Source organism: Telopea speciosissima, chromosome 9, assembly GCF_018873765.1.
Source record: "Telopea speciosissima isolate NSW1024214 ecotype Mountain lineage chromosome 9, Tspe_v1, whole genome shotgun sequence".
NCBI lineage: Eukaryota > Viridiplantae > Streptophyta > Magnoliopsida > Proteales > Proteaceae > Telopea > Telopea speciosissima.
In genome coordinates, this window is record NC_057924.1 from 2,301,284 (window position 1) to 2,326,161 (window position 24,878).

General features: G+C 39.7%; 3 protein-coding genes across 4 annotated transcripts; 2 read left to right on the forward strand and 1 right to left on the reverse strand.

Annotated features, from left to right (window-relative positions):
• Positions 1 to 1,890: 1,890 nt before the first annotated feature.
• LOC122639991 (phytochrome C) lies at positions 1,891 to 8,135 on the forward strand. Of its 2 annotated transcripts, XM_043833066.1 has the most exons (5): positions 1,891 to 3,710; positions 3,741 to 4,028; positions 5,596 to 6,412; positions 6,873 to 7,169; positions 7,462 to 8,135. In XM_043833066.1, exons 1-5 carry the CDS (start codon positions 1,958 to 1,960, stop codon positions 7,676 to 7,678), a joined length of 3,372 nt encoding a protein of 1,123 aa, XP_043689001.1. In that variant the 5' UTR covers positions 1,891 to 1,957; the 3' UTR covers positions 7,679 to 8,135. The 2 variants fall into 2 exon arrangements, with proteins under 2 accessions (XP_043689001.1, XP_043689000.1); XM_043833065.1 differs by having other exon boundaries at positions 1,891 to 4,028.
• A 1,263-nt stretch (positions 8,136 to 9,398) lies between these two features.
• LOC122639993 (cysteine synthase 2) lies at positions 9,399 to 15,821 on the reverse strand. Its single transcript, XM_043833068.1, has 6 exons — positions 15,568 to 15,821; positions 15,314 to 15,388; positions 12,706 to 12,849; positions 10,281 to 10,670; positions 9,956 to 10,191; positions 9,399 to 9,883 (listed from the first exon to the last, which is right to left on the reverse strand). The coding sequence occupies exons 1-6, from the start codon at positions 15,778 to 15,780 to the stop codon at positions 9,661 to 9,663; spliced, it is 1,281 nt and encodes a 426-aa protein (XP_043689003.1). The 5' UTR covers positions 15,781 to 15,821; the 3' UTR covers positions 9,399 to 9,660.
• Positions 15,822 to 19,857: 4,036 nt separating this feature from the next.
• On the forward strand, positions 19,858 to 23,721 carry LOC122640221. Its single transcript, XM_043833372.1, has 4 exons — positions 19,858 to 19,906; positions 20,002 to 20,287; positions 20,339 to 20,410; positions 23,403 to 23,721. Exons 1-4 carry the CDS (start codon positions 19,858 to 19,860, stop codon positions 23,716 to 23,718), a joined length of 723 nt encoding a protein of 240 aa, XP_043689307.1. The 3' UTR covers positions 23,719 to 23,721.
• The last annotated feature ends 1,157 nt before the right edge of the window (positions 23,722 to 24,878 follow it).

Sequence of the window (24,878 nt, forward strand, 5' to 3'; positions counted from 1 at the left end):
ATATAAGAGCTGAAGTGGAAAGAATACATACTAAGACAAACAAAGCAGATAACCAAAGCAACAGAGATTCGGAGTAACTACCGATCCATCTCCCTCACCAGAGATCGACAATTTGCAGGACCAAACTACAGAAAACAAAACCCTAAGACTCCAACAGACTAAGCCCAGAATTGATCAACGATTAATCAGACAACCCATAAGCATGACATCTGGAGAAGGGGGAGGTCGAAGGACCAGGAGCCGGCCAAGTGATAGGTGCCAATGAGGAAGAAGAAGAAGTGGAAGTGGGGTGGGTTATGTTCCAATAGAGGTTGGGGCCTGGTGGTCACAGTTTAATATCAGATCTGGCGGCAAGTCATGAACCACTCTGGTTTACAGCTTTGGTTCTCTAAATGGGAGAGGGTTTCAGATCTCTGCTTTGGGGGTTTGATTCGTATGTGAAGGAACAATCTATGCCGTGACATTCAACTAGTGATGGCTTGTCGGTATTCAAAGTTAATCAGTCCAACAGTGCCACAGGTTGCTGGAAAATAAAGTGAACAATAGCAAAGAACTTAAAAGGATACCTGCAACTCATCTTCCCCCAAACAATTTGGGGAAGATGAGTTGCAGGTTTTTTTTTTTCTTACAAGGGCAATTTTGTTAGTTCACTTTAAATTTTTAACGTTGTTAGTCATGAATTGACGGAATGGACTTATTTGTTATCGTTTGCAAACCTCAGGGGGGTACGCAGAATTTTCCAAAACTGGGGGGTAAAATTATCCTTTCGTCAAACCTCAAGGGTGGTATGTGTAAATTATCCAAAAATATTGTATAGTTGGTAATTTAAAGACGAAATTGAGAGGGGGTGGGCTCCAAATGGAAGAGTAGTGATGTGATAATTCTAATTCAGGTCTAAAATGTCATATTTCAGCTCAAGTTCCTGTTACTTCTTACTCTTCTATCGATCTATTCCTCTATCTCTCTCTTTCTATATATACAAGTCCGTGAATGCTTCATGGGTCTGTGTAGTGTGCCTCTCAGTACACTTCTTGGTAATCATAGATTTTTCTTAATTCTTTTGCCTGTTAATCTTATTATTCCCTAATCATGTTTTAGTTAATTATCTGAAAATTCTTCATTATACATCTCCATGGAGCATGGGTAATTCAAGACAAAAGTATTATTTATTTAGAAATTATGATGAGCTGATTTCTTCTTCCTGATAGGAACAAAAAATAAAAGATTAGTGTTTGCCATTTTCATGGGTGAGCTACAGAAATCGGTTTGGATTCACGTGTCCCTGACCCATCTCCTGCAAAATTGATGGTCAGTTTATCTTATCTCTCTTCACTTTCCCCTTCTTTTGTTTCTTTTCATGAGACACTACATTGCTTCCTGTTATGGTTTTCGGATTCGATTTTATCTACAGCAGTTTATTGTTCATTTCAACAAACAGTTACAGATCGGTTGATGTTTTCAGTTGGGCCTATGGAATTCATGGCGATTCTGTGACTGGTTTCCCTCGAGGGTTCTCACTGGTTTGGATCCGATGATGGTATTTGTGGATCTACCCACTTCAACTGCTTTCAGCAATCCAGGGTTTTCCTTAGAAACTAAGGAAGAGAACCCTCTTTGGATATGTTCTTGGAGAACCCAATCTCTGTGTACCCATCTTCATGGGTTTTGGACGAGAACTGACTCACGGGCAGCCGCCTTGAATTTTATCTGCTTGGATCCTCATGAAGGAGTGAACTAAACTCATTTTTAAGTTCTGGATTTGATTTTGGTTTACTACACTTGAGATTTCTGGTAGTTTAGCACACTTGGGTTCGGTTTCTGACTTTCTTCCTTAATGTTGAAAGCTGTAAATTTTGGTCCGAGTAGAGAGGTTTTAGAAGTTTCTGCTTACATGGGTTGTTACTCTGATTAAAGGTGCAGTGTAAGAGCACGAATTGAAGAGGACGAATAGCATGAGATGTCGTCCAAATCGAACAAAACAAATTGTTCCAAGACCAGCTCTGCTCGATCAAAACACAGTGCTCGTGTTGTTGCTCAGACATCCGCTGATGCTAAGCTTCATGAAGACTTTGAAGAGTCTGAACAGTTGTTTGATTACTCCACTTCTGTTGACCTAAACGTCGCAAGCGCCGATAACAATGCCCCCTCTTCAACAATTTCAGCTTACCTTCAACGGATGCAGAGGGGGAAGCTCATACAACCCTTTGGCTGTCTGATTGCCCTGGAAGAGCAGAATTTTGCAGTTATTGCCTACAGTGAGAATGCCCGTGAGATGTTGGACCTCACCCCACATGCAGTCCCCAGCATTGAACAACAAGAAGTTCTCACAATCGGTACAGATGTTCGAACCCTCTTCCGCTCCTCGAGTGCTGCGGCCTTGCAGAAAGCCGCCAATTTTGGGGATGTTAATCTCCTCAATCCGATATTGGTACACTGTCGGAACTCTGGTAAGCCCTTCTATGCAATTTTGCACCGGGTTGATGTTGGGATGGTTATAGATTTGGAGCCAGTGAATCCGGCTGAAGTCCCCGTCACTGCTGCTGGGGCATTGAAATCGTATAAGCTTGCAGCCAAATCCATCTCCAGATTGCAATCTTTGCCGAGCGGCAATATCTCACTGTTATGTGATGTACTGGTTCGTGAAGTCAGTGATCTGACCGGTTACGATAGGATAATGGTATATAAGTTTCATGAAGATGAACATGGTGAAGTGATTGCTGAGTGCTGTAGACCTGATTTAGAGCCTTATCTTGGCTTACATTACCCAGCTACTGATATACCACAGGCTTCAAGGTTCCTCTTCCTGAAGAACAAGGTTAGGATGATCTGTGACTGCTCGGCCCCATCAGTGAAAGTGATGCAGAACAAGAAATTGGCGCAGCCATTGTCTCTTGGTGGATCCACATTGAGAGCTCCCCATGGGTGCCATGCGCAGTACATGACAAATATGGGCTCCATCGCATCCCTTGTAGTGTCTGTTACAATCAACGAAAATGATGATGAGATAGAGGGTGATCAGCAAAAGAGTAAGAGGCTGTGGGGTTTGGTAGTTTGCCATCATACAAGCCCTAGGTTTGTCCCATTCCCTCTGAGGTATGCCTGTGAGTTTTTGGTACAAGTCTTTAGTATACAACTTAACAAGGAAGTGGAATTGGCAGCTCAACGAAGGGAGAAGCATATTCTGCGGACTCAGACTATGCTTTGTGACATGCTCCTTAGGAATGCTCCTGTGGGGATTGTTACCAAATCACCTAATGTGATGGACCTTGTTAAGTGCGACGGAGCTGCACTCTACTACAGAAACAAATTTTGGTTGCTTGGCATCACGCCCACACAGGGACAAATAAAAGATATAGCTGGATGGCTTCTTGAGTACCATGATCAGAGTACAGGTTTGAGTACAGATAGCCTTATGGAAGCTGGTTACGCAGGTGCTTCAGTTCTTGGGGATGCAGTTTGTGGTATGGCCGCCATCAAGATTACTTCAAAGGATTTCCTCTTTTGGTTCCGTTCACATACGGCAAAAGAGATCAAGTGGGGTGGTGCAAAACATGATCCAGTCAATAATGATGATGGTAGAAAAATGAACCCTAGGTCATCGTTCAATGCTTTCTTGGAAGTAGTAAAGATGCGGAGCTTACCTTGGGAAGACATTGAGATGGATGCCATCCACTCCTTACAGCTTATAATGAGAGGATCCTTGAAAGATGATAATGAGAATGACTCCAAGACAATCTTTAATAATGAGAATGACTCCAAGACAATCGTTAATGCTACTTCAGTTGATGCAAGGATCCAGAAAGTGGATGAACTGCATCTTGTCACTAGTGAGATGGTTCGTCTTATTGAGACAGCTTCCGTCCCTATTTTGGCAGTTGATGCTTCTAGTAATATAAATGGATGGAATACCAAAGCATCTGAGTTAACAGGATTGTCTGTGGAGCAAGCAATTGGAGTCCCTTTAGCTGACCTTGTCATTGATGATTCAGTTGAAGAGGTGAAGCGCATGCTCCACTCGGCTTTGCAAGGTGATAATAGAGTTTCTTTTCCCCCCTTCTATTTAGCTTATAGCACATGAGGCATCTTCCTGCATCCTTGACTTGAGGAAATTTCTTTTACTATAGTTCTCAGCATTTATCTTATGTTTAAAATATTTCCTTGAAAGATTGTCCCATTTTTCACACTAATTCTTCTAAAACTATGAGTTACAAAAGAATATTAATGTCAGTGTGAGACACTTAAACCATCCATTTTATCATGTGATAGCTATATAGGGATGGGTTTGCTAGGTGAGTTACACACTATGGAAGAGTTACACTATAGAAGTGTAGGTGATCAAAGAGTCTTTTACATGGCGATTCATTTAGCAGTTGGCAGCCCAAAAGGGATCCATATGCTTGCGTAATAACCCCTTCTACTCATGGTCAGCCAGAAGCACCTTGGAGACAGAGAATTAAAGCTCTCCTTTTTGGCCATTTGTAAATAAAAAACTTAGAACTCTTCATGGTAACTCCTTAAGGTGTATGATCAAACTTTGTGATGTGGCAAATCCAGGTGGTCCACTATCTAACTTATGGTTCATATTAATCACATCATCTCTCTATGTCGCTGGTCACTCCGAATTTTCTCTAGTGACCTCTCCACTTCAGCCATGTAGACCGTCTATTTGATGGGGCCACCAGATTAGTCATATACCAATGGCCAATATATGGAGGCCTTATGGAATTTGGGATGCAATGAAGCTGCTGCATGGAAGATTCCATGTTGACCTCTGTCTCTCTCTCTCTCAAATAGGAAAGTAAAAGACTGCATAAGAAACTTTAATAGATAAAAGATCTAAAATTAAATTACATGGTGTAGAAATGCTACAAAAGAAAGGAATAACAAATCAAGGTTTAACCTGCCACTTTGTCAAGAAGTTCTGTGCTTGAAGATGGACCCTATTTATAAGGAGAGATGATCTTGTCATTGTTCCCATGTGTGAATAAGTCCAATTCTGAGCCACAACACAAAAGGAGACCTTACTGAAGGCCCAAACCAAGAAACACACAGCACATAAAACCTTTAATAGGAACTTAGAATCTTCTTCCTCTTCTTCACATTCCCTCTTCTTTATTGGGGAGGGAGTAGTGTTTGTCTCTCCGTTTGTTTCTTGAAGATGGAACCTAGTTATAAGGAGATGGAGCACTCATTTTTGACCCCCTCCCCCCCACCCCACCCCCCCCCCCCCCTAAAAAAAAGAAAAAGAAAAAAAAAAAGCAAAAAAAAGCAGTACTTATGCTAAGAAGATTAGATCTGCCCAGCATTTTTTAGTTCTCATCTTCTTATAGAAAGCACACAAGGAGACACAGAATTATACTGATTTTATTTTTTTTAAACATATTCCCATTAAAAAAAAATGTAGTGAAAAATGTTGAAGGGTATCATCTTTTAATTTTAATCGGGCTTTACTGCTAAATCCAAGTATCTGATGTTCAGGCTTTGCCACAATTCAGTCTTTGTTGTTGGTCTGGTTTTTTTCCCTTTAATTTTCTGTTTTTTGTGCTCTCAAGATATGCAAGCTGAATATCCAATTGATCTGTTTCTAAATGACAGGGAATGAAGAGAAAAACATTGAGATCAAGCTTAAAACATTTGGTTCTGAGGAGAGGAAAGGGCCTATAATCCTGGTTGGCAACGCTTGCTGTAACCGGGACATGAAAGAAAATGTGGTTGGAATTTGCTTCATTGGGCAAGATGTAACAGGGCAAAAGATGGTAATGGACAAATACACCCGTATCCAAGGCGATTACATTGCAATTGTGCGAAATCCTTCTGCACTTATTCCTCCAATATTTATGATAGATGAATGTGGTTGCTGCCTTGAGTGGAATGATGCAATGCAGAAATTTTCTGGTCTGAAGAGGGAGGCAGCCATCAATAGGATGCTTCTTGGGGAGGTGTTCACTCTTCATAACTTAGGTTGTCGAGTTAAAGATCAAGACACATTGACCAAGCTCAGGATATTACTGAATGGAGTAATTGCAGGCCAGGATGCAGATAAATTGCTATTTGGGTTCTTTGACCAGTGTGGTAAGTATGTGGAAGTCTTACTTTCTGCAAACAAGAGGACAGATGCAGAAGGTAAGATCACTGGGGCTCTCTGCTTTTTGCATGTTGCTAGCCCAGAACTTCAACATGCTTTAAAGGTGCAAAAATTATCGGAACAGGCTGCAACGAGTAGCCTCATGGAGCTGGCATATATTCGTCAGGAAATCAAGAACCCACTTCAAGGGATCATTTTTACACGAAATCTGATGGAGGCTTCTGATTTGAGAGAAGAGCAGAAGCAACTTTTGAGGAGGACTACTCTGTGTCAGGAACAATTAGCCAAGATAGTTGACGACACTGATTTAGAAAGTATTGAACAGTGGTATGATTTGTTTAGTTAGTTCATTGATTATTTATTACTTCTAACTTTCTAAGGCTGTCTGTTAGATTTTTCTCTTAAAATCGATCTCACTAGTTTTTATAGAAATAATTGTATTTTTTGTCCTCCAGCTCCTCATCATACCAGATCTGCAAATGCATTACTTACTGTGTCAATTAATTCCTAATGAATTATTTTTCTAGATATTAATCTTTTATGTGTAAAATTATTTGTTACTGAATATGGCTACATGGATTTTCATGGACACATTATATCCAGATAACATATTATGGCATTATGCGATTTCGATTCATGTTTTGGTTATACCCCCTTTCGTATTCTCTGAGATTTAAAGCGCATTCTTTGATATGTGATTTAGAAGATATGGTTTACTTGTCCATTAACATCTTCAAGAACTTACTGAAATTTTCTTTTTCTAAATCCTTGTGGCCCCCAATCACAGTTATCTGGAATTGAATGCTGTCAAATTCAACCTTGGGGAAACTCTGGAGGTGGTCATAACACAAGCTATGATTTTGAGCAGGGAGAGACAGGTGGAACTCATCCCTGAATCACCAAGAGAAGTGTCCTCCATGTTCTTGTATGGTGATAACTTGAGACTTCAGCAGGTTCTGTCTGATTTCTTGACAAATGCACTCCTCTTCACACCAGCGTTTGAAGGATCGTCGGTTGTGCTCAGGGTCATCCCTAGAGAAGAGCGTATAGGGACTGCCATACACATTGTTCATGTTGAATTTCGGTGAGCTATGTTAAAACCTATCAATCAGCCCCCCAAGAGTCATCAGGATTCATTTAGATTTACGGGAAAATTTTCCTTTTTTAACATGGTTTTTATCTGGAAGGAAATGGAGCCTTAATAAAAAAGAAGCTCCCACCCAACCTTCTTTCCCTGCTCACATTCCAATTTTAGTAGTTACCCTACTAGCCTACTTTGTTTGCGTGCATGAACATGTTTAGGTGCATGGGTTCGTATTTTTATTGTGTTAGACGGTCTGACCAGATTGATAATTATCTTGTGGTTACAATGGCAGGATAACACACCCAGCACCTGGGATCTCAGAAGCTTTGATTCAGGAGATGTTCCATCACAGCCGGGGTTTCTCAAAGGAAGGTCTTGGCCTGTATATCAGCCAGAAACTTGTGAAGATCATGAATGGTACTGTACAGTATCTTAGGGAGGCAGAGAGGTCATCTTTCATCATTCTCATTGAATTCCCATTGGTTCGCCGCCTTATGGAGTTTAAGTGACCTTCACTTTCCAGGAGAATTGGAATGACAAACTGTTTTTGCACCACCATATGGCCTGAACTGATGGTGCATCACCATGGGCTTTTGAGAAATTGGGGCCACAGCTCATCACAATGCCAGGGCTGATTGGGCTGACGACGACAGAGGGCACCTGGCGGCAGTGTTGTGTGATCTACCTACATTGGTTTTCCTCTTGTTAAGAGATAAATTGCTCAGGACTGAGAGTGAGTTCTGTTAAATACTCCCTTGTGGTTTGGCATCCAAAGCAGGCGAAAATTTATGAAGCAAGAAATTGTCGACTCTTTTCTTTAATCTATTGCTATCTGTTCTAAGCCTTATAAGAGTTACTGCCTGATGAAGAGTATCCCATGGGATTTAACACATTCACAGAAGCACCACATTATATACATTTAGTTCAACTTCAACCCTAACCTGATTTGAGCTGTTTTTAAGTAAATATGTTTTGGTTGTTTGTATCAACATGTTCAAGCATTGTGCTGTAGTTTCATCATTTGAACTTTTTAAATTTCGTTCATGCAAGTTGTCTTAGGTTCTTCCCATGTAATTTCTTTCAATTTCTTCTGAGTTCTGATCCTTTCCGGATTATTTTCTTACTTCTTTCGCTGTTTTTAAGGCCTTGATGACCATTTTATTAAACACACACAACGGAATTGGACGATCAAGGAGATGGAGGAACTTGAGCTTTATAAGGATGAGGTATGTAATGACAAGTTTCAAGCTACAGTGGGTCAGCATTCAGCAAGCTTGCATTTCAGGAGTTCTTTATGCAGTCAAAATCACTTTCACCCGAGCTCTCCATTCCATAGGGTCAATATAGATTATACAATCACAAAGTGCAAGAATTTCAATGTCTTGGGCTGTGTTTGGTATACACTCAGGTATTAGATTATAGGGGTAGGACGCATTCCGAAGCGAAAAATTAAAGAAGTATCAAGTTTCAAAATGCGTTATAGACCCAAAATTTATATTCCAAAACGCGTACGGAACAGTCTCAATGTTTCTCATTTTTTTTATTAAATCAAAATGAAAAAAAATGCTGCATGGTCACGTGATCCTAGGAGCAAGTGAAATTACCGTGTGCCCCTATAAAATGTCAAATCTCATCAATGCTCTTATGTGCTCTCACATTGGCCCCTGCAATGGTGCAAGGGCTACACAACCAGGCAACAATCTCTTGACCTAAATCATAACAATGGATTTAACAAGTTATAGAATGAGTACTATAATCTCGTAGCCATACTAGGAGCTGAATAAATCCCAGACATTGATATATCTAGATCATCACAATTTTAAGAGTTTGTCTCTACTTCTTCTCTTACAATGTTGTTGTTGTTCTTGCTTCTTTTTTTTTAAGGGAAGAAAACATCTCATTAAAGAAGACTAAAAATAAATTCCATTACAAATTATAAAAAATAAAGCCCCGAATCATACCAGATTGAGCTTTCCGGAATAGTTGAAACACTAAAGAAAAATAAGTCAGTCCTATCCATTAATACATTCCATGTGAAGGCCGAAAAACACTTCAAAACGGAGGCAATATCCAACAAAATATGGAATTAACTCAGCCATCGTCCACTCCATAGTATTAGCTATCCAAAGTTTGTAATTCTCTTACAATGCATTACATATCAAAAGTCTGTAATTCTTAGCCTACCAACCTTGGTGATTATGGGGATGGGAAGGAAAAAAAAAACTATGAAAACAAAACTATACTCATCGAGTCTAGGGAGAGAAAATGACTTGTTAATCTTATAAATTAACGATCCGCTACAAAATGAATAGAGAAATGTAACAAGGAGCCAGTTAGGGATCTAAGTGTTGATTCACTGTCGCTACCAATTCGGGTTGATTCAGATACGCAATTGGCTGGTCATAGGGGTGGAATTGTACCTAAAATACCAAGCTCATATGCAGCCATGCCATGCTATGCGTCTCAATTGAGAGGGTGATTCAACCATGCATCAACCAAGACCCATAAACTCCAACCCAGTTGCTGACGGAGTCAATCCATACCGAGACAAATACTCGGAATTACAAAATTTACTGAGATGCCTCATTCCACTGTCACAAAGAATTGTTACAATTGTGTGACCAGGCCCCATCGATTGTGCCACTCTGACAGCTCCTACACAGTTCATGGCAGAAGAACTCCCAAGAAATAACCCATCATTCCTTAGAAGAAACCTGATAAATTCAGATTATAACATGAGTATCACTCTAATATGCAGGATGGAGAGATGACTATGAAGTATATACCTGGACATCTCAACAGCCTCCCTATCTGTTCCTCTAAAAGCCCCATCAAGTTCTGCCATCATAAAATTCTTGGTTAATCTGTTGATTCCAATTCCTTCAGTTATGGTGTCAAAAGGGTTCTTCAGCCTCTGACCTTCAGCCTCTTCCCTGGTATACATTACCCCTCTTGTCACCTTATTGTACAGACCAGAACCAGGAGGATCGATCAGAAAGCACTTGACATCTGGATTCTTTTCCTGTTGAACATGTTATGAGGGACTAATGTGGCATTTCCAATAATATAATCAGAATGAAGCATGGACTAGAAAGAACAATGAAGATTAACCTGAAGAAACCTGGAAACACCAGCAATAGTGCCACCTGTACCTGCAGCTGCCACAAAAGCATGCAACTTGCCACCAGTTTGTTCCCAAATCTCAGGCCCAGTGCCTTCATAGTGAGCTCGAAAATTTGCAAGGTTTTCAAACTGGTCGGCAAAAAAGCCTCCTTTACAATCATCTAATATAACAGAAATGGATTCCCCTTCCTTGTATGTGTGATCATCGATTAGCTTTAAATCTATGTCATCCATTTTTTCAGACGTTCTTTGCGTCAATGCTATTTCCTTTGCTTCCAATGCTCTTCTCCTTGCAACATTGACATAATGGTCCTTATGCGAAATTGAAACTGGTCGTACTCTTTCAACAGTGGCTCCAAGAGCTTCAAGAATTTGAGACTAGAGAAAGTTTTAGAGATAAGAAACAAAACACCATCATGTGGCAGGAACTAAGAAGAAGTCAGACATATAATTGAATAGTTGATCAACCTTAATATTCTATGAAGCCAGTTGTATAATAAGATGGTTACTAACCTACTTTTTGTACAGCCTTCATATTGAACGCATGTTATTTCATGGAGACCTTTGATTGCCTGACAAGGTTATATTACTCATTAAAAGAAACCATAATGTAATAATGTGTCAGTTGTAAGGGTCTTATTCAGGTCCAATTAGGGAAGGAGACTTCACTAATGCTGAATCACTTAAAGAGGGGTTGGAGATCGCCTGTGCAAGGAATGATCAGGTCATTGGGGAGGAGATTAGACCAACATTGTTGTTCACATGAGGTGTAATGGCTAGGAGCCATGGAGATTCTTACATCAGAATATACACTCTAGCTCTCATAACCATGCCTAAATGCTCACTCACTTGGATGCCGAGATTGATGAATCAAGAAGCTAATGGTTTGGCTAATTGTAGAGTGCAACGTTACCACCTTACCAGTAGCTATTGGTCTCGTACATTCTTGAGGGTCTTGTTGCTCTCTCTCCCCCTCTTTTAAGGGTTTAATCTGTATTTTTTCTTTCTATCAAAACATAAATTGTTGCTTGACAGAAAAAAAATCGTCACTTTGGAAACCAAAAAAGAAAATAGAAAAATACAAATGTTGAAGGCATTTGGAAAGAGAGGATATAATCATAGAAGTGAGAAGTCACTGCAAGAATGGTTTCAAAAAGGAATGCAAGTATGGTTTGTCAAATAAATAAAAGAAATACGGCCAAGGGAAGGGAAAATATTTCTACCATGCCTTTGCCTGGAAGCCTTTTCTGCCACACCCTATTTTCTGGCCACATTGACTGATGATTTGGGAATCTGACTGTTGGATAGATGGGAGGATAGACCAACTGCCAAATTTGGTGGCGATCTCAACCGTATAGTCCTCCTTGTATAGGCTTTTTGCCTTGGGTTTCAACAGTCCTATTTTATAGTATGGTTCAATGGGATTTCATGGGAGGTTTCAGCTTTCATGGTTTTCATTTCTCAGGTTTCAAAATTTATGGTTTAAGATTCAAGTTTTTAGTTTAATCCAAAATATCGTGGTTTAAGGTTTCAGATTTCAGGTTTAATTGGTTCAAATTCAAGGTTCATGGTTTCAAGTTGCAAGTTGCAGGTAACTTCAAGCATTTCTCAGAAACCTCACTCTCTCAAAGTTTTTTGGCCATTTTCCTCCCAGCATGGTCAAAGGGGTCTGGCCATCAAAGTAACGGCATGGTGTAACCCACTTCCCCTAACAGTTGGTTAACAAGTGTAAGTTTCAACATGTAGGTGTAGCAAAGGCCAGGTCGTGGAGATGAAAGTCCATGCTTCGTTATCATCCTAAACTATTGATGCAGTTGCTCTAGTTTATTATTTTATGTCTTTTAATTTCTTATGTTGCTTGGATAAGATACGTAGGAATGGGTAAGCTAGTTATTGGTTTGAACTTTCTTTCAGTTTCAGAATTGGATTAGAAGTCAGAGTTCTATATTCCAATTAGGATTCTTTGCTTTTCCCTTTATATAACTGCATGTAACCAACGTTGAACACAGAGATTAAATACAGAATATTGTTTGGTTGCTCAATTGTGAGTGTGTGATTCCCCTCCCCTGCAAGGTTTCTTCTCAGTTTTCTTCCACTTCCTAAACGGCCTCCAACTATTGTTCAAGTCAACTCATGTGCCACCAGATTTCATTTTGAAAGAAAAGGGGAAAAGAATTTTCAATTAATAAAACAGCCTTGACATACATAACCAGTTGGTCCGATCATAGTCAACTGACAAATCACTAGGCTTTGTGAGGATTAAGCCTGCAAAGTTGAACCTTGAACGCTCACAACCTACTAATAGGAAGAAAATTGTGCAGACTTTTAATTGAATTACATCACTATCAAATCAAAATGGACTTCATTTTGTGCCCGTGAAAATACATTAAGATGTCAATGGAATCAGAGGTACCTTTTCAATTGCAACATCATCTGGGATCACCACATGACATTTACAACCATAAGCAGGAGCCACTGTGGCAAGGCTTATAGCAGTGCTTCCAGCACTTCCCTCAGTCACTACTCCACCACGAACCAGCTCACCAGAATCTAAAGCCTGCACAGAGCATGAAATATTAGAAAGTCACGCAAAAACAAAATTTTATGGAGAAAAAAGTCGTCACAACCATGAACCAACTGGGAAAAGAAAAAAAAGTAAAGAACGAGATGTAAAACAGGTAGACGATAATTAACAATCTAACAAGTCAAATAATGATGAAATCAAATTCTCTCTTCTTCTGTGTTTGAGTGGGTGTGTTTGTGTCCATTGCCTGTTTGTCTCGGTTGATAACCACATAATTTTATTCAAAAACACAAATGCCTCCTACACCATACAGGCCCAAAGAGAGCAATTATAAGCAGCAAGAGCCACAAGAAAGAAAGAGGAGTGCTAGAAAATGCTCCATATTGAAGTGTCCATAGTGCATGCCAAGAATCTTGCCATACAGTGGCCTCTCCATCCATACATTGGAAGTGTCCCATTTTAACAGTCGGATCCAATTGTGCACGCAGGGAGGCATTTCCTAGGGCTTCATCTGGATGTAAGTGGAGTGAAGGGAAGGGAAATAAAATTTGAAAAAAGAGGAAACTTTTGTATTCATTACCGACAATGATTGTGTAACTAGTTCAAAAACTTTCTAAATCTACTAATTAAATTCTACTTCACTTTCAACCAAATTCCATGAATTTGAATAAGAAAAAACGTAAATAAAGAATCCACTTGAAAATTTCAGTTATCATATTCAGAAAGATTTGAAGTTATGTAATCATGATTATAAAAGTTTTCTACTTTCTTTTTTGAATTAATTTCACTTCCCTTCATTTCTCTCCACTTGGAACGGGATAGCCTAGAAGAAAAGATCTCCATTCCCTTTGAATGGATAAACCTCACGCTTCATTAAGCCCACAAAAGTACCTCCTCCTTCACCCTCCCTGTGACTTGGAAAGCTGGTTTGATGTGACCTTCATAGGGAAGGGAAGGGAGTTCAAAGCAATCCCCTCCCATCCTGAAATCCAATCTCTACCCAAATTTATTCAATAGATGAAAGGTAATGATAAACATATACCTTACATGCAACAATGACCTGCCATATTCAGCCAAAGCCCCCAATGACAAGATTAACCTTGCACATTACTACAACACATTTTTATCTGACTATTCCAACAACTTCCAGACCATACTTATCTCCCTTCAAATTTCCACCCACACTCATAAGCAAAAGGGCAATGAAGAAGGATATGAGGTATGGGTACAACAGCCTTTAGGCAAGAAATGTCTTCAGGCAGCAATGGTCCTTTATGATAGGATAGTCGACGGCCAAAATTCTGTTGAGAGTCGCAGGCCAAAATTCTGAACCTCAGTTAGAAAATGGCCATCTCAAACTTTACTATAAGAATAGTTGGAACGAGCCAAATTGACAAGTGCTTCAATTTGCAAATTCACTAAGAAGGAACCTAAATTTTCTCACTTCCACACAGCAGAGGCTAATTTGCCAACTTCTAGCTGTCAATTTTAGGACCAATAATTTGCCACAAGTGCTTCTTCATTGTTGGCCACAGCTAGAAGGAACACCTCCCTGAGATTACTGCCCAACACACTCAAATCTATTTTTGATACCTGTGTCACATGTTACACATCCCTAGACTCACCTATAAAAGAGCAAAGGAATCTACAGGGACAGGGACCACATGAAGCTTTCATTATTTACATAGATGAATTCTCACCATTACTCCAATCGACGGAGGCTCCTTCGTTGCCGAATTTTCTTGGAATTCTATTGATGAGTGGACTCTACAAATTCTCCAGGTTCTATATTTTTTTAAATCTTCTTCAAGCCTGAGTTTTCAGAGGTACTTTCTCAGTCCAGTTTTGATCATGTTCCACCTTTTTGCTTATATGTGGAGGTATGCTGTCAGGTCTGACCTTTTCAAAGTTTTGGAATCAGTAGAACCATTCAAGGCTTGTGGAACTGGTTGCAGGTCAGTAAATGAATGTCCTCTATCCTGAAAGTACTTTCAAAGCCTAGCATTTAACATCAATGATAAATTTAATTTTCCCCTATATGGGGAAAAAAAAAAAACTAAGAGAGGGTTTTAACAGAAAAGTTATATATGAAGCTCTAAATAGGACTTAGGTTACATATCAAGGAGTACTAGAGTTTTAGAAGAAGAGAAGATATTGGTGAAAGGACTAGGAGGTGGAACTAGGGGTTTCTAGGGGGTATGGGTAATATTAGGGATTACTGCTATGAGTATAAATTAATTGGTTAGAATGGAGTTGGAGGAGTGTACTCGAGTATCAATTGAGAGAACTGATACATGGGTAAGTCAGCAACTACACTCAACCTATTTTTGCTACTCAGAAGTTACCTGAATGAATTCATTTCTAACTCTTTCCTTCTAGTTTAGCGACCCATCCATCTCACTCTTCGACACAGATATGATATTAGAATCAACACCAATGGACCTCCATTGATGAACAGAGTTTAAATTAAAAATAAATAGTAAACAGGGTAATTCACCTCTTCAATGATTTTAACTCCAACTCTATCCTTCACGCTTCCCCCAGGATTCAAGAATTCAGCTTTTCCGAGAATCTGAAACATACACAAAACTGCGTAAGTCAACAAGTTTTTTTTCGTTGGTTCGGAATGCAACAAACCCCAACACCAGAACTACAGAACAAAAGATTTCGGCAGTTGGGGGAAAACAGAAGAAAAACTCAGAGAACGAAAGTCAAAGCAAAAGTAATATCTGAAAGTTAAAAGGAGCTTACTTCACAACCAGTTGCTTCGGAAAGGCTGTTGATTCGGATCAAAGGGGTGTTCCCAATGGTGCCGATTAGCCCATCCCTTATGTTCGACAAATGGTGGCTATGGGTTCTACGAGACGAGAGTCTCGACCGATAACTGCTCAGAAAATAAGAGAGTACGGTCATAGAAAGCGCAGCAACTAAAACACCTGCGGCTGTGTTTCCAACATGCGCCATCGTCGCCGGAGCTTGGGGCTTCTGCAAGGACAGATAGGGCTGTTTCACGATTCTTATCGGTAGTAGCAGAACCGCAGAAGAAACGAACCGTCCGAAAATCCGACTCGGGGTTAAGGATCGGATCGCATCGGATTCGGCTGATGATACAGTCCGAATCTACCGAGCCCAATCCATGGTTTGAGGTATCAGATCGGATCGGATCGGTTCGGTATCGGCCAAGACCGATCCGATCCAGCTGTACGGATAGGGGTAAAAATATAAAAAAACAGTTTTTTTTATTATAAGAAAACAGGGACAAAAATGTCATATTTGTCCGAGTTTGGGTGATCCCAATTTGTATCGGCCAATCCGATCCAACCGATACCGAGATCATGAACCATGGCCCAATCCCAATCCGACTCCGGCCGATCCTATATGCAAAACCCTAATACCTGAAATACGTAGAGATTGACCCAAACTGGTCCAGGCCGAATTTCCTAATTTCAATCTTGGCCGGACCAATCAAGGCCGATTTTGATCCAGATCGATATGGCTTGGGCTAATCTTTTTGTACATGATATCGGTATCGAAAACATGGTCATTAAATTCGGAATCAAGATCAAGATAGGGTCCAACTGATTACGATATGATTGGAATCGGGTTGGATCAGTTAGTAATCTGCATAGACTTTGAAAATTCAAGATTATGTGAGAGTATAGAGTAGTTGTCCTACTGCTATAGATGTGCATGGTTATACATGGAATACATATAATACATTAAAGAGTATTTGATTGGATTAGAATCTGAAATTTGATATGTGGTTAATTTAGACCATAATGTCTCTATCCAATGGCTAGAATGGCTATAACAGTTGTACATGTGGCAGGTCAGTAATCAAGAATGCTAACATAGGCGTTTAGGAAGTTTTTTTCTCTTAAATTTTAGAATAAAAATAGGGTAAGGGGTTCATGCATTGTTCTTTAAATAGGGTAGGTGGGGCGTGGGGGTTGGGGTTGGTCATCTTGTGTGCGACCTTGCATAAAACTTTTTGACCATAAAAATAGAAACTCTTTAGGTCTATAGATTTATTTAAAAATTAAATATTAGATATTAATAAAATTTATAAAGAAATTTAAATTTTTTTTTGGTACAAATAAAGAAATTAATAAATGCACGTGAATGAATGAAAAAGAAAGTCTAAGAGGAGAATAAATGAAGAGGAATCATGGCTTGCTTATACTAGAGAAAAGAGGTATGCCATCCTAGAGAATTTTTTCCTTCTAGAAATTCAAATAAATATAATTTCACCAATTGGTTTCACATTTTGTTGTTACTATACTAGCCAATTTATTAATTATTTATTCTTGAGTGCTTCCTACTATATAAATTAAGTAGTCAACATTAAATAAATGAAACAACTAACCATATTGAATTCTAAGTTCTTTTTTATATTTTTGCCTATGTTATATTTAAATTTATATAAACGGCAAAATGATGTAGTGTCGTCGTCACCTATATAGATGTGCAGTGCAGTTCTATCATCCAAATTTTTACCATGATGATAAAACAATTTTTTTGGGGGCTGATGTTCTCTATGCCGCAGCATAGCCTGCGCCTAGACAGATGGGTCTGCCATTTAGGGGGGTAAAGTGGTTATTTTGCCCACCCCCAAAAAAAGGGCGCAGCCTGCGCCCTGGCACAGAGAACATTTGGCCTTCTTTTTTTATGCAATGGCCCCTCAAAAGGACTTCCAAGGACCTAGATGAGGGTAACCACTTGCCCATTTAGAAATATAATGGGTAACATAGTTCTCAAATCTGTTCACATGGCAAAAAGATCAAGAAACAAAACAAGTCTAAAGAAGGATAATATCCTCAATGATGGTGGAGAACTCAGATGTGGGATGAAAAGTAGGCATCATTTGGGCAGTGGCTCAAAACCTACAGTTTGAGGGGAAAAAACATGGCGAAAGCCAACCTGGAGAGCCACTTCCAAATCCATCCTAAGAGCAAGAATCTCCCCAACAACAACTGAGGAAGGAAATAAATGATGTATAGCAATAAAAAAACGTGTTGGGCTCCTTTGCAGCGCGACAAGGAGGGTAGTGCACATCCAATGGCCCACAGTGCTTGGGCACGCAGCCCAAACACTACGGGCCGTCCGATGATGCGCTACACTCCCTATCGCTCTGTAGAGGACCCAAATCCTCAAAAAACTGTCCCTAAGCTGCATCAGTAAATATATGGTGTGTCAGGAGGATTGGGTTGGGTACAAATACTACGAGCCGTCCGATGGTGCACTACACTCCCTCTCGTGCTACAGAAGACCCAAATCCTCAAAAAACTGTCCCTAAGCTGCATCAGTAAATATATGGTGTGTCAGGAAGATTGGGTTGGGTACAAATACTTTGGGCCGTCTGATGGTGCGCTACACTCCCTATCGCGCTACAGAGGACTCAAATCCTCAAAAACCTGTCCCTACGCTGCATCAATAAATATATGGTGTGTCAGGAGGATTGGGTTGAGTACTGAACTGAAACATGATAGAGGGTAGTGATCTCAAAGACGCCGAAATAAAAGTCACAGTCACCTCCACGAGTCGATTTACCATAGCTAACTAAGAATGAAAAGGAGGTATTATTTATTTATTTTTTTTTTTTTGGTAAGAGAAAGGAGGTACTATCACTCTGAACACTTTTGCATTTCTTTGCTTTCAGATCTCCCAAACAATGATGGTGTGAGCAGTGAAGAATCTTAGTTGCACCTTTTTTTGGGAATCTCGTGGCACTATCCCATTTGGCAATCGGGTAGGCATCGGGGTCCTCTATTGCCGAGCTGCCCCTATTACTATGTGCGTACCCTAGACATACCAAGGTAGTGTAAAGACCGCCCTATCCTTATCCAAGCGCCTTGCCCAAGCGGGGATAAAGCGATCTTTACCGCCTTGTTGTGTCTGAGATGCATGGTAGTAGGGGCAGTTCGAAAGAAGAGGATCCGGATCCATTTTAAGCAGTCCATGTTGCTAAAAAAATTATGTTCCTTCCCCTTTTTTGGGTATATTATTTTAACACATGGGGTTGTTAGATTAAGTTCAAACTTAGCATAACAGGGAGAGAATCTATCTAATATGTATTTATGGGAAAAGGCAGCCACTTCAATAGCTCTTCGAATACATAATTGATTTAATCTATACTAGTTGCAAGGTTCACTCCCTCTTATCTAGTTTAGGAATTTGAGTTGTTGAATATTCCAGACGTACTTTTCAAAGATTTCTTAACATCGACCTTGCCATGTGGCATGATCTGATTTGGTATCTTGACAATAAATAAGGAATTGTCACTAAAACCTAAACCAAACCCTAACCTCTTGCCTTTATGTTATCTTATGAAGTTATTAGTATGAGGGATTGGTCATTCCATGTATTAGTAATGCTTAATTAAACGAATACAATACATGGTAAAGATTACTAAGAATCTATGCCTATCCTTCCATTAGATATCAGTTTCTAATAATTAATAATATGCTAGAAACATTTAAAATAACTAGTATAGATTAAAAAAAAAATTAATACATTTTTTAATTAATTGGATTTATTTGATAATATTTATCTCATTAAACATTTGATATTAAAGGTCTGAAAATAGTTGGCCCATGATATTGGAGTACAATTTCTCATTCACATGAGTTTCTATTATTTTCTCTCTCCTACTTTGAATACGCTGGTCTCATGCGAAATATTCTTTTTTCAAGACAATTATTGATGTAGCGTGTAGATTCCTCCCTCACACTAACATTGTAGAAAACCCTCTCCCTTTTTATTAGGTAGGGATATTGTTCTTTTTTTCTTGGCGCAATGGTTAAGTGCTCACTTGCTGAACGTTTGATCACGGGTTCAAGTCCTGGAAGAGCACTTACTGAACGTTTGATCACGGGTTCAAGTCCTGGAAATAGTCTCTCTGGAAATAGGGATAAAGCTGCGTACATTTGACCTTCCCTAGACCTTGCTAAACACGGGAGTCTTGTGCACTGGATCCGGCAAAAAAAAAAAAAATACCAAAAGGGAGATGATTAAGATTTCTCACCTACTAATAGAGGTGGAATGCACATCAGTCAAGAAATTCCTCCATTTAGACGTGGGAGCAACAAAGGTAAGTGTAATTGTGTTGATGTGTGAACATATAAATATTAGAACAAATTAACCCCTTTTACTGAAACTATATTCATTCCATGGGCAACTGTATAGCTACACTCTGCCCACCATCAGAGGACATAAGACAACTCTTCAATGGAGGAGAAGAAGATTCCATGTCCTCCTCAACTCTATTTGATGAAGGGATCACTTCTGATTCTTACCATATCTACAAGAAATTGGTGTTTCCTGATTGTAAGTTAATATCTGGAAATCTCAATTCTGTTGATCGATCCTTTACAGGACAATGTAACCCTCCAGTTTTTCAGAAAATGAATGGAGAATATAGTTGTGGTGTTCGCAGTATTAAGGTTGTGCTTACTAAGAAGCAGTTGGAGGAGTTGTTGCTATTAAGTAGCAGTGACAAGGGACTTCTTCCCTCTGAAGAAAGGGTACTTGATCAGAGTCCTCAACTTGGAGAGCCTTATCAGAAATGGCAACCATCTTTGCCCACCATTCCAGAGTTTCTAGTTTCTTAGCAAATCCAATTTTCATGAACATTTGTAAATATATTAACTAGATTAATTTAGAGGTAGGTGTTTGGAGAATGGAATGTAGTTGAGGATACCTTTTCAGGTAATTGCATCATATGTATACAGTGAAAGCTCTCTTAACACACAAAGGTTTTGGTAAAATATTTATCTTCACTGAGTATATGAATCAAAATCAAGTTCACCATTTTTTGTTTTAATCCTTCTGGTGCCATGACTAGGGCTGCCCTCAAAGAACTCTGACTAGGTAACTGACCGACCTGATTTACAATTTGTAGGTCAAACTTGTTGAGCTCTCCAACTTATTATTTCATTAACAGAAATCTGCAAATTAAGCAGTTCATAGATGAAAACCCAGAAAATAAATTTTCTTAAATTGATGACATCTCTTTTGTAACCTGTCATATAGAAACCCAGAAACTAACAAGACAGAGGGATGGTGGACTTGTAGACCTGGTTGGCTCAGGTTAGGATGGATGACCTTGGATGAGGAAGGAATTGGACCAGGCCCATTCAAGCCCAACGTCAGTCTGGGATGAGCTCATCCCAAATCCAAGCCCATCTCACTGGGCTGGACTAGACTCGGGCTTTATGTGTATATATAACCTTACATGTCTAGCCCAAGTCCAGAAATTTTGGTATGGGCTGGACTAGGCTCGGGCTTTATGCGTTTATATATATCTTCCATGTGATGACGTTTTTGTTGAAACTTAAACTTTGTGGACGTATTGTCCATATCGTGTCATTCATTTGTCTGATAAGTCTCATCTCAATACTATATATATTCATAGGGAGGCATATAAAGATGGATAAGGATCGTCTCCAGGGAGGCGTGTGCTCAGGGTACTGTCAGGGGGCATCCAGCGGTTGAGCTGTGCCGCATACATCTCGGCACATGTCTAGGGATGTGTGCGGCACAACTCAACGGCTGGCAGCACCCTGGGCGTGTTGGGCTCACTGGAGACGAGCTAAATTCTTATAGGATATAAAAATTGGTTGAAGTTATTCTTATGCGTTCCTTAACCAGGCTGAAAGAAATGCAAAAAAGATGGGAGAGATGTAAAACAAAGAAAACCAAACCAAGATCATAGAATATATTCATATACAAACCACTCTATAGGATCCTTAGCCCATTCCTGATCCATCTGGCAAATATCAATTAATAATTAAGGACTACAACATAGCCCAAAAGGAGGAAAGAACATATGCGTTTCTTAATCTTTAATCCATACTTGACATTGAGGCTTGGAAAGAGAATGCTAAAGAGGAAAAGGGCAAAATACAATTCCAAATATTAAAATTGCCGGTTCTTAGTTAGGCTAAGTAAAGCATTATTCCAAATTCCAAATACCTTTTAGTCTCACCTCCTATTAATTAATTAGTTAATTAAAAAATATTTCTTTTTTAACCGATTAGTAAATATGATACCATTACCAGATGATCCCCACTTAGGGACACTAAGCCTACAAGTCAGATGAAAGGGGGATAAAAGTATAAAACTCATCGACTTTTCATATAATGACAACTATGCCCTTTGTCCCTCCATGTTAATTGTTAACTTCTCAACGGGATTAGGGTTTTGAGTTTAAACCAAGTTTTTTTCCACCCACAATGAAGAGAGAATTTTTTAATTCACTATAGCTGACTTTAATGACGAGTCTCATCGTTCGAAGAATCAAACCACAAGTCGTATGGGGATGAGCTTCTAGCTCTGTGGCCTGGTTCCACCCAGTGGGACCGGTGTAAGTCTAGGGAATTGAGGGTTCGACTCCAAACCTCAGCCTTCTTGACATATAGTATTATTAATAGGTAGGTATAATAAGTGTGACCTTGTGCCCCCTTGTTGGCCCCTCTTTGGCTCCAAGGTGGGCCTAGCATAAAAAAAACCATAATCGTATAATAGTTGATGAAGAGATTCTCTTTTCATTCATCCTGGGTGACAAAAAATTTGATAGTATGCAACTTATTTTTTAAGAATCGGTCATATTGGTTGATTCGTATTGTTATCAACCATGATTGATATGGATTAGCCGATATGATGCGGATATGGGTTTTTGTTTTTTGGGAAAAAGAACACTATTTGTTTGTGTGGTTCATCCGCCCAAATACAGTAGTGTGCAAACTTACCGCCTCACCTTCACTGAAATCTTGAATCCCATCCATGTTGATATTCTTGCGGGTGCTCTCATTGTTTTGTAATATTTTTTTTGGAGAAATTTTCTCTAAAGGGGAAGGGAGGGGGTTTAGAGAAGGGAGGGGGGGGGGGGAGAGAGAATTATCTCCTCCATTTCCCTGCCCGGCCCAATTCCCAGTGCCTCTAATAAGGGGGTGGTCACTATGCCCCCCCCCCTAATAGGGGCACTGGGGGACTGGGCCAGGCAGGGAATTGAAGGGGATAAAAATTCCATTGGGGGGGGTGTAAATGACTGCCCGCCCCCATGAAATGTGGCAATCATCGCCTTGTTGATGCCGCTCTGCACTCTCCCAATGACCTAGCGAACGTGCAAGGGCCACGTTCTCCCACAGAGAACTCCTGTTTTTTTTTATATTTTTAAATCTCGTGGATCTAGGTAATTTAAGATGATGTTTTGATTTGAAATTGCACGAATATAACCCAGTATGGTCCTTTGAAGCAAAAGAGAAATGTGGAAAAGAGAGGTAGAATCCGAGGTTAGTTTGGGTAAAACACAATAGCAAGTCACATGTTGAAGAGATTAAACTGAATTGTTTTAAAACGAGGGGATCAAAAGGAAAGCGAATTAGTGGAATATAATTGTACAGTACTGAAAGTCTGAAACCTGTGAAGAATTCCATAAACAAACATTTTCCAGCAGAGAATCTTTGCAGAGGAGATAAACTCCAATACTCTCTCTCTCTCTCTCTGTTTTGAGTATTTGGCTTTGGGGTACGATACAAAATTAGAGAAGGCAGCAAGGCTTAGCAGGGCTAGGAGAACCCATCTAGAGAGTGCTTGGTCGATCAGGGCATGGCGATCCCAGAAAAGCTTCTGAAATTCAAGTATCACCTCATCTTTGGAAGTATTGTCTCAGTTTTGCTCCTTTCGCTGGTCCTGTTGGCGCCCAGGTTCTTTGACCTGCTTGCCTACTTTTGGCCACTCTTTCTCTCTACAGCCATGTTTCTGGCCACCGCCGTCCTCTTTAGTCGGGTATCTCCAACGGAAACTGAAGCTTCAGTGGAGAAAGCTGGAGAAGGGATCTTAGATTTCGTTGCAGGGCAACCGGGTCAGGTGGAGGAAGAAGAGCCCTCGAAATCTGAGTGATGGTTATAAATGGGTTTACAAATCTCCAGTTTCAGATGAGTAGATACATACCTACCCTGTTTCTCTTTCTGTTGTCTCGAATCGTATTCTGAGAATTTTTTTTTCCTTTTTTTTTTTGGGGGGGGGGTGGTGGTGGTGGTGGTGGTGTTGTCTGAGAATTCTAGGGAACTGAAAGGACATGAGATGTAAATTTGGGGAAGAAAAATAATTCTCAGATTATGTTAATGGCAGCTCACTCCCAATTCCCTAACCTCTCTTTCTGTTTTTTCTTTTTTTTTTTGGGAATTATTTTGAATTCGTCAATCTCATTTGATGTTGATGTGAACGTGGATTTAGTTCATGGTGTCTGTCACCGTATTTTGATATCGATACACATCCATCGTATGACTATTTCGGCTGTTCCGTATTGTTGAGGTATTGATATTGATCACAATTGATATCAAAATGAATCAAACTATACATCTGATCCAATACCAATTCCTAAAACCTTGGATGTGAGTATGACTCATTTATCATCGGTGAAAATTTTCCTTCTTTTATGTAAAAAGTATCCAAGGGTGCGATAGGACTTTTATCCCCTAAGGTTTGCTGACTGGTACGGCTGTGTGGTTCCTCTCATAGGGGTGAGGGTGAAATGACCATTCCACCCTTTGATCGAACACACTGTCCGAGGTGAAGTCCACCCTTTTTTATTAGAGGCATTAGAAAACCGTACCGGGGAGGGGAACCTCAGTCCTCAGGTGATAAAAATTCAGGTGCGATATACACATCTAAGGAATGGAATATGAGGAATTCGAAAAAGGAAGAGTTCTTCTTCATCGATAGTGAAAGAGGAATCCTCTCATCTCTCATCATTTTGATCGGTCCATTGGACTAGGAAGGGGTATATTGGATCTTGTAGAATATAAGAGAGTTTATGATGATACAAGAATCCAATTAAAATGCCAAATCACAGATTGGTGAAGGATTCTTGGTTTGGGCGAATAATGATTTTCCATGTAAGCTCAAATATCCAATACATGCCCAGGTTATGGTTATTAGAGAGAGGGAGCACAAGTAAAGCTATAATTCATTTTCAAAAAGTTTTTCGTCACCTACGGAAAAGAACACGGAACAATGACAATGGAAAAGAGATCCTCCTTCACCAAGGATAAAGGAGA

Coding starts and splice junctions, on each gene's coding strand:
- LOC122639991 (XM_043833065.1), top strand. CDS start 1,958: ATGTCGTCCAAATCGAACAAAACAAATTGTTCCAAGACCAGCTCTGCT. Junction 4,029..5,595: donor GCTCCACTCGGCTTTGCAAG/GTGATAATAGAG, acceptor TCTAAATGACAG/GGAATGAAGAGAAAAACATT. Junction 7,170..7,461: donor ATTGTTCATGTTGAATTTCG/GTGAGCTATGTT, acceptor TTACAATGGCAG/GATAACACACCCAGCACCTG.
- LOC122639993 (XM_043833068.1), bottom strand. CDS start 15,780: ATGGCGCATGTTGGAAACACAGCCGCAGGTGTTTTAGTTGCTGCGCTT. Junction 10,192..10,280: donor GTGTTTCCAGGTTTCTTCAG/GTTAATCTTCAT, acceptor CATGTTCAACAG/GAAAAGAATCCAGATGTCAA. Junction 9,884..9,955: donor GAGGCTGTTGAGATGTCCAG/GTATATACTTCA, acceptor TGAATTTATCAG/GTTTCTTCTAAGGAATGATG.
- LOC122640221 (XM_043833372.1), top strand. CDS start 19,858: ATGCACATCAGTCAAGAAATTCCTCCATTTAGACGTGGGAGCAACAAA. Junction 19,907..20,001: donor TAGACGTGGGAGCAACAAAG/GTAAGTGTAATT, acceptor GCAACTGTATAG/CTACACTCTGCCCACCATCA. Junction 20,288..20,338: donor ACTAAGAAGCAGTTGGAGGA/GTTGTTGCTATT, acceptor CTCTGAAGAAAG/GGTACTTGATCAGAGTCCTC.